Raw genomic sequence first — 9,805 nt, 5'->3', positions numbered from 1 at the left:
TATGAAAAATAGGTAAAGAATACTGAGAAGAAAGTTTAATCTATGACGTTGTATGTATCACTTTCTCTCTCTGTTGAAAGCGTGTGTAAGAACGCTGTTCCAGGTAGAAGGGAAGAAATATAAAAGTTGCTAGAAACAACAGCCAAATCTCCCTTAAATCACACAAAGTAAATGGAATTTTAAAAATCTAATTACTGCACTGGAAAGTTCACATCGAGAAAATTCCATTGATGTAAAAACTTTTACGAAAAAGTGGAAAATGTGGATTTCTATAAACTTTTAAAAAGGCTTCACACAGACACACAACTTCAGCTTTATATATTAAGATATATATATATATACATGTAAAAGTTGAACAATGAAGATGAATGCTCAACACTGCATTGGTGGATATAATTTCTTTATTTGTGAATTAAGGCTCTCATTAGTTTCATGTTAAGAAAAGTAGGAAAATATCCTAGTGTCCTAACAATTTTTCAAGTTGATCCCATTGAGAAAGGTATTTGCTTCCATTTTGGAAGACACAATCTCATTTAGTTTACAGAAAATCTCGTGAATTCTCATGAATAAAATTATAAATCAAGGGACATTACTCTTGGGTGGCATCTTTTTAGTGTGATTGTCTCCCTCAGATTTGTCTTTTGAGCAAACTGTTGTGTAGTCAATTTGTTTGCATTATTTTGTTTTTGTTCTGTGTGTGCTGAGGTTGTTCATCATTGGGGTTTATTGCATATCTATGTGGAGTTTGTGTGCTATGTATGTTCAGATTTCACATTCAGGAAAGGGGCTATCCTGGTGGGATTAATGTTGCAGATGGTAGCTCTTCTTTGAAGTATGTGAGTGTAAAATATTGCTTGTGACAAACATTCAAATGATGCTACCCAAGAGTAACATCCCTTGATTCATTGTTTTATTTACAAGATTTCATGAGATTCTCTGTAAACTAAATTTGACCGTATTTTCCAAAATGGAGGTGAACATCTTTCTCCATGCGATTGGCTTGAAAAAAGGCAATAGGATATTTTCCTATTTTTCTTAACATGAAACCAATGGTAACCTTAATTCACAAATAACGAATACATCTGGAGTGCCAATCATTATGTTTGATACAGTGTATTGGGGATTAACATCACTGATACAGCCCAGATTGACCATATCAAGATTGCTGAAAACAGAGCAGTATTGTTTCTGCAATATCTCACTTGTGGTTTTGGCATTATCTTGGGGAGTGCCATTTTCATCTATTACAGGGCCAACAGTGGAGACAATGACCTTGTGTTTTTTTCTCAAAAGAGAAGAACACTTTGAGGTTGAGTCTGATTTTCTCAATGGCCCATTTCTCCTCAGAGATGATGATGGTCTTCATGTATTGTTTGAGGTTATATATTTTTGATTTGAGCAGGGTGATAGCCATCAAATATATGTGTGGATGTTGGCAGTATTTTAGTTTGTTAATTTTTTTGTTTATTCGTTTTATTTTGCTGATAATAGTTTTTCTGTTTTGAGCAATTCTTCATTTAGTTTTGTTCACAGGTCTTGGTGGGGTGTGTTTTGCACATATGTTTGTGACAGTTTCTGCCAAGATGTTTTGATGCTGGAGGAGGTGTGTGCATCTGTGAAAGACCAGTCAACATATGATAGCTCATTCATGATTGCATCCCAGTTGGCATTATAGAGATCCATGTTACAAAATGGGTGGACTGGAGAGAGGTCACTAGGATTAGCTTTCGGTTGGTGGAATCTCAGGTTACAGATAACCATGTCATGGTCTGAAAGAAGGGTTTTTTTTCCACTATAATATTATGTATAGTGTTAGTGGGGTTACTAAACACTAGGTCTAAAATGTTTTGATATATCTTGTTGGTGCAAGGACAAGTTCGGACAAGAAAAACTTATTCATAAAGTCGAGAAGTGATTCTACTGCTTCTTTGTCAGTGGTTGAGGTGGGAGTGCCTGGTTTCAAACTTTTGTAGATCAATCAACACAAGGTAGTTTAAAATCTCCCATTATAAGTATATTACTAGAATGGCACTGTTGAATAAAGCACTTAATGCTATTGAGACATTTTTTAAAGCGCAGTACGGGTGTTTGAGGTGGCTTATAGAGCCCAACCATGCTAGCATGGAAAGCAGACGTTAAACGATGATGATGATGATGATATAAGTAAAGTGTTTATAATTATGAATAAATCACTAATTATAATGGAGAGGGTTACAAAATCACTTACATGTCTAGAAATAGCAGTCAAAAACCACCATAAAGCCACTAACACTCAAATTATATCTCTCCGCAATAAAGCTGTCTGCAGGCAACATGACATAAAATCCACAATTTAAAAATACAAGGTTAATTCTCTATTGCTATTTTGAGGTTAGGAACCTATTATACCATATTATTTACCATATTGTAAATAAATAATATAACTGCCCCACCCATCTCTTCAAGAGAATATTCCTGTAGAGAGAAATTGATACAAAACCATACTTTGGGGCTTACATGTCTCCTGACTGGCAAGAAGCATATCATCATCCATTTGCACACATTTCTCACCTAGCACATCTCTATTCTCTCTGATTGTTTTGCAATCCTGAACACTTCACACCTCTGATCCTCATGCTGCATAACATTGGCAAACTTCTTACCTTCTGCTATTCCTTACCTTCTCTTATTCCTTATCTTCTGCTATTCCTCCCTTCTGGCTCCCTGATATAATGCTTTGCTTCCACCATTTTTCCAGTCTTTCCAGGTCTTTTATAGCACTGTCCACCTCCTTGTTCCACCACCAAGTCACCCTTGGCCTGATGGAGACTTTGCACCACCAAAGATTTGGTTAACAGTACCCACTAAATTGTTTCACAGAAACTTCCAGTTGTCCTCTAAGCTATATGTCCCCTCCACCTCCTCCTCCTCCCTCTCCTCTCTATCATCAGAGGCCTCCTGTAGGATGTCTGTAAATTTTTGTTGGTTTGCTGGGTCTTTAAGCTTTCATAATCTCCTTTTCCAAAGTGGTTTATGTCTTTGAGTATTTCTAGCCCTAATTCTGAAGTTACTAACTAGTAGCCTATGTTGGGGTGTACACTCTTCACCTGGGAAGGACTTCGCATTTGTGAGCATCTGCCTGTCTCGCTACATGGTGAGGAAGTAATCAACCTGGCTTATATTCCCACCAGATTGATAAGTAATTAGGTAGCTAGCTAGTTTTACAATGTTATTGTTGCAAATTGTAAGATCATTTCCATCACAGAACTCAAGTAACTTGTACCTTCCTCATACCTGGTGCCAAAGCCACAACCACCATGAAACCCTAGGAATGCTGCCCAACATGTCCATTAAAGTTGCTGGCTACAATAACAAAGTTTCTATCATTTGTAGTCTGCAAAAAGGACCTCAAAGAATCAGTCCTTCAGATCATCAGCCAGCCCAGCTTGAGGAGCATAGGCAGAGATAAATGTAATTGTTAATTTATCTATGATAAGTCTTAATAACCCTATTGCACACTCTGACTACCTCAATTACTTTCTCTACCCGCTTCTCCACTAAGAGTATGCTTACTCCATCAGTCCTGCCTACCCAAAAGAATTTAAACCTATCTTATTCCTTCTGGAATAATATCAATGTTTTCTTTGAAACATATGTTGGAAGTATAAAGATTTCAGTAACACCTGCGTTTAACTCCATTTCTTTATTTGCAAGTGTGTATGTGTATGTGTGTGTGTGTGTATGTGTGTGTGTGTGTATACTAGCTGAATTACCTGATAATACCTGGAAAAGCATGGGTTATTTCCAGTTCCATTCCCATTACACTGTTTCAGTTTTAGTTCTCGTTTTAACTCAACCATTCCATTCTCAACGTTATTCTCGTCTTCACTGATCTAACTCCCCCTCTCTCTGTTACTATCATATAATTCGCCCAACACCATTGGGGGGCACATTATAGATTTTTATTGAAATCCAAATAGCATATTATTGAATTGAATGTTAGTGTCACATGTATACAAAGTTTCGTGAATATTGGTTTGGTGGTTTATACACTAAATTGGTAACAGATAGAAATTGCCGTTTATATATATAGATATTGTATATTAAATGTATATTATATTATAAGTATATCATATATATATAATAGTGTATAAACAATTTACGTTTTTATACATGAAAGAGTCCTTTGTAATGTCCTTTGACAGGATACCTTACATGCTAGAAAGGGCAGTTAAAGCCCAAACCATGAATAGGAGCAATTTCAAAGGAAATGAAAATAAAAAATATTTTTGTAGTTACCCTCAAACTCAAGTTTCTGTATTAATGTGCAAAATAAATTAATTTGCCATCTGTACTTCTTCAGTGAGGGTGCTAAAATTAATGCATATTTATGCAGCAAATAGCACCAAAAACACATGCTACATACTTATACATTATAATTTTCAAATCCACCGAGCAAGCACAGTTACATTCGGCAGCAAATAATAAGAAAAAAAATTAAAACCTGTGTACCAGAAAGGCTTTGAAACTATGAAAATTTTACTGTGAAAATAAGGGTAGAAAACTTTTTTAAATTTCCATACCGGTGGCTAGCATGCATAATAAAGTCAATAGACAATGTATTTTCATATATAATAGTGTATAAACAATTTACGTATTTATACACGAAAGAGCTGACCTTTGACAGGACACCTTACATGCTAGAAAGGACAGTTAAATTGATATATGTCCAAGAATTAGGTACTCCAAAGCAGTCAGAAGGATAGGGGGTCCATGAGAGCATGTAGTAAATAGTTAGTTTAAAAAAAAAAAAAAGAGAGAAAAAAATAAAAATGAAAAACAAACACATGTGAGGACATGGGACAAGCAAAGTATTAATATGATGTTTGGAGAAGAAAAGAGTAGTTGTTTTTCTCACTCTGTCTACACACACATAAACCACCCCCACCCATTCATACAGCCACACTCACCCATTCACACACTCTTCAGACAATGCTCCCATACACACCCCACCTCATCCCTCTCTCCCTCTCATGCACACACGCACACACATGCATGAACACATATATCTCCAGACGGACAACCCTCAACACACATACGTACACTTCCACACTCACTCACTTACACATATCTACACACATACACATACAGACATATATATAAATATAGATGGGAGAATATACAAATAATAACAACAGACGAGGACAGGTGGTGTAAATAACAAAAGTATATATTAGTATGACGCTCGGGAATACGGAAAGTCTTTGACGTTTCGAGCTACGCTCTTCAACAGAAAGAATACGGAGACAAGGAGAAAAACACGGAGAAAAAAAATTGAATAGTGTTCAGTCAACGGTCAATCATAATAATAGACAGGGACATAGTGACTGAGAGAGATACACACATGCACCTATACATTTGAGCACAGACACACACACATATACACATGCCAATACACACACACACACACACACACACACACACACACACACACACAGAGCCACATCCACCCATTCATACACCCTTCAGACTGCCTCTGACTCATTATTGACCCTTCCATCTACTCACACATGAACACACACACTACTACACCCATCCATTCACACACCTGTCATTATGCTGTTGACCTCTCAGGGTGACATTAAAATGCACACATGCACAGATACCTCCACACACAAACAGATCCCACCACACACACACACACACACACACACACACACACAAACTACTCACACAAACACAGATACATACAAACAGTTAATACCACATACACAGTTTATATCAGACACACACACCACCATACACACACAGTTACTGCTACACATGCAGTTACTGCCACACACCCATATGCTATCTCACACACACACATACAGCACCACACACACACACACACACACACACATACACACACCAACCTTCTTCACACTTTCTTGTCCCAGAGCACTTTCTCTTTGTCCTTCTACTTCTGGTCACTTCAAAACTGCAGGTGGACTTTTGGCGATTTTGTTTTCTTGCTTCTTCCTTCTTCCCAGTTTTTCCTGTTTCCAAAGAAGAACTATGCCCAAAACAACTAATCTCTTCCTTCTCTGATTATTTCTTTGCTTGTGCTACAAAGACTTAAATACATTGCTCTACATAGACAATAATCAACACAGTAAAAGTGACAAAATGAAGACTACTGCAGTTTTCAAAACCACTAAATCACATAACATATTTATTTAGAAGAACTGCACATCATCAGTTTCTTTTTTCTTATGGATACTCACCAACTTAAAGGATCCTGTTCGCAAAATATGCTAAGACTCATGGTTTTCATCCCAGAAAGATCTCATTTTTAGCATTATAGAAACAGAATCAAGTTGTACATTAGTCCAAGGTGTTCCGTTATTGAAATTTGAGCATTTAATGTAAGTCCAGAAGGTTTTATCACATGCACCATACAGTACTACTGTTACATCTGGAGTATAAATGTCAAAACTCTTTCCATCACTTCCCAAACTACATTCAGTATAAAAATTTTTATTCAGAGCCTGATTTGATTTACATCTACATTTTTACCCACACTGTAATCAGTTTTGTTTTTCCAAATTAGCTCTCTGGATTTTATTTGTTTGTAACTAATTGATGCATAACCTCTGTACTTTTCGCTGTCATTTTATCCTAAAGTCATTTAGTCAAAAGGAAAAGGCAACGCTCATAAGTTTCACTGTTCTTTCCTCAGACACATAAAGTTGATTTCATTGACATTGAACTTCTACTTCTGCAGGTTACTGACTGCATAGATGTGAGGGGAATCAAGGGGAGTGAGGGAATTTCAGAGATATGGAGTTGTAAGGAAGAATGTTTAGATAATAGATTTGATACAGGTTTTGATAGTATGATACAGAAATATTACTGAGAGAAGAAGCACTCAGTAGTCAGCCATGCTAGGGGTGGTGCATAGTTTGTTGGTTCAGAAGAACAGAAGCTATTATAGTTTCAGTACAAGTGGAAAGTTACTCCCTCATTTGCTATGCCCATTGTCATAACAAGTTGGGGAGTAAGACTTTGTTAATTAGCTAAATGGTGTCTGTGTGTTTTGCAATAGTGCAGCTATTTCAGAGATGTGAACACTAACCTCATATGAATTGCAGTTTGACTCTAGAGAGTGCAAGCACATGGTTAAACAGCTGAAATATTTTGGGGGCTCTTGTCTACTTCTTAAAACTCTTTATGTTCCAAGTTCAAATTCTGCCAAGATTGACTTTTCCTTTCAGGCCTTGTGCCTAGAGTAGAAAAGAGTACTTTGTTTGGAGTATAGCCACAATTTCTTATTGTATATCAGCTCTGCACAATGTCTTCAATCTCTTTTGTTGCGTACTTCAAACCTTTTGTTGCATACTTTATCAATCAAATTGCAATTTTCTCCAGCACCTCTGTGTAGACAGCAACATTGACTCTTAAACCCTATGAAAATTTGTGTGGAAGCATGACATCTCCCTTGTTGCTGATGGCTCCCAGAACTATCACAGTTGCTGGAAACTTAGGATTCATGACCGTTGGAACCTTATTTTCTGTATAACAATTTGTTGTTCCTTCAGTTTACCTTTTGGTCCTGATTGAAGCAAACACTTTGCACAGATCAAACAATTCTTTCATCACATTTGACATAAACTGACCCCTCCGCATATCCTCATACACAACTTTTCTGCTGGCTAAAGAGCTGATGACACTGATTGACTTTAGGGAGATTTTATCGATTATTTCTTGGACATTTTGTACAAAGTTATGTGTTCTGATGGTATTAGGTCTCTATGCATGCATTTTGTGTTGCTGCTGATATTGGATCTCCATCAGCAGCTTCCAGCTCCTTTTGAATTTTGCCCATGAAAGATTGGGTAACTTTCAGAAAGCAAAATATTTCTGTTTCACTATGCTACACTTTTAGAGCTACAATTACTGAGTCAACCTGATGTTTGACATAATTTATCTGAAAATTGAGGTAAAAAAGAGTTTTTGAAAGAGGTGTCCTCAAAAAGCTGATGAACCCTGTACATGTGTATATCAGTCATCATTTTATGTCCATATTACCTTACTAGCATGAAATGGGTGGACATGACTCATTACAACATGTGGTACATGCAACAACAGAGAAAGCCACTTAGCTTTGTTGGTACACATGCACACACACATTTACATACTCATGTGTAAATCTTTTTTATAATTTCCCTGTTATTGATTTTTAAAAAATACTTGCTTTGTGATTTGTTGTTGTTCATGTTTTATATATGACATTAAAAAATAAGAATAAAAATTATATAAATATATAAATATTCTCATTTACATTTTTGTATTTCTTTCTCCTCAATCAGTTTTCAAGTTCATCCCTAACTTTCAGTTGCCATTGGCTCCAATCTTGAGACCTTTGGGGTTAGGCTTCATTTCGAAAATTCCTTGTGTTCGGCACATTATGATAAAGGTTCAGACTCTGGGAAGTCCTGAAGGCAAGTCATGCTGCACCCTACTATTCCAGATACAAACTAAACTCACATTAGCAATATTTACATAAGAACAGATATCTTAATTATCTCCACAAAAATAATAAATTTAATAAAATTTTGTGTGCATGTGTGTATGGTATGTATACATATATCATCATCATCATCATCATCATCATCGTTTAACGTCCGCTTTCCATGCTAGCATGGGTTGGACGATTTGACTGAGGACTGGTGAAACCAGATGGCAACACCAGGCTCCAATATATATAGGCACAATATGACTGAATGGGTAAGACATTTTCTTAGCAATCATAAGGTCTCTGATTTGATCTCACTGTGTAATATCTTGGCCAGATGTCATTTTCTAGAGCCTTGGTTCAATCCAAACCTTGTAAGAGTAAATAAGTTGACAGCAACTATGTAGAAGACTACTGGGTGGATTGTACCCATTACTCAAATGGTACAGCCTTGTCATGTACATTGTGCATGTTGATTCTGCCTGAAAATTACATGAAGGGTATATGTGTCTGAAATACTCTGCCACTTTCATATTAATTCAGGAGCAGGTAATTCAGTTGAGTGAACAACTAATTCACATCATTAAATAACAGAGGTCCACTACCATATACAAATGTGCACACGCACACACAAACACACACACATATGGAGTAAAACATGTTACATGGTCAATCTAAATGTTACAAAACTGGCACCCTTCGTGGGCTAACCTGGTGATAAAGGTTGCTAACAGAAAACCTGTAAAAGGATGAATGAACTCAATGTATGGTCAGTGGTTATCTGATAATGGTGTATAAAGATTTAGAAAGATTGTGAATGGGTATACAGTACAACTACTTTGAAAGTGGGTAGGCTTACTCTAGATCAAGTCTGTATAATAATTCAACCTGCAACAATTTTAATCCTCAATGGCTTTAGTATTACTTTGGTTTTTTGTGGTTTTTTCAGATCGTCAAGCAAGACAGCATGTTACCGTATGAGCCGTATCTTTGATTCATTATAGATATCTTAGAACTTAACCATGCACACATATTGGTTTTTCACATATATGGTGCAGTTAATAAGGTTGAACTGTCTTAAAATTCATTTGAGAAGGTCATAGTTGTGGTGAAGCTGGGTTATAAAGTTGTTTTTGTTTTGCTGCTCATTAACAAACTATGATCGCACTCACTAGTGAGCTGACTTATATCACATACAAATATACCCGTGCACACTTATTCATGTACATGGTGTGTGCTTGTGTATATGCATCTATCTATCTATCTATCTATCTATCTATCTATCTATCTATATATATATATATATATATATATATATATATATATATA

At 36.3% G+C, this 9,805-nt stretch overlaps 1 protein-coding gene across 19 annotated transcripts in view; it reads left to right on the top strand.

The window, feature by feature from the left end:
• The window catches only part of LOC106880867 (dual specificity protein phosphatase CDC14A), a 385,993-nt gene that overhangs the window by 204,077 nt on the left and 172,111 nt on the right, over nucleotides 1-9,805 (top strand). For 18 of the 19 annotated variants that reach the window (XR_008264591.1, XR_008264594.1, XR_008264589.1 and 15 more), the window contains exon 9: nucleotides 8,331-8,462. The exons of the other annotated variant lie outside the window; for it this stretch is intronic. Coding sequence is in view for 13 of the 18 variants with exons in the window: in XM_052969515.1 (XP_052825475.1) it covers nucleotides 8,331-8,462 (132 nt within the window). In the remaining 5 variants the exon portion in view is untranslated. The remainder of the gene's footprint in view (nucleotides 1-8,330; nucleotides 8,463-9,805) is intronic. 19 annotated transcript variants of the gene reach the window in all.

This window comes from Octopus bimaculoides, chromosome 7 (genome assembly GCF_001194135.2).
Source record: "Octopus bimaculoides isolate UCB-OBI-ISO-001 chromosome 7, ASM119413v2, whole genome shotgun sequence".
In the NCBI taxonomy this organism is placed as follows: Eukaryota; Metazoa; Mollusca; class Cephalopoda; order Octopoda; family Octopodidae; genus Octopus; species Octopus bimaculoides.
Note: the sequence above shows the minus strand (reverse complement) of the source record. Positions and strands in the feature narration are given on the sequence as shown.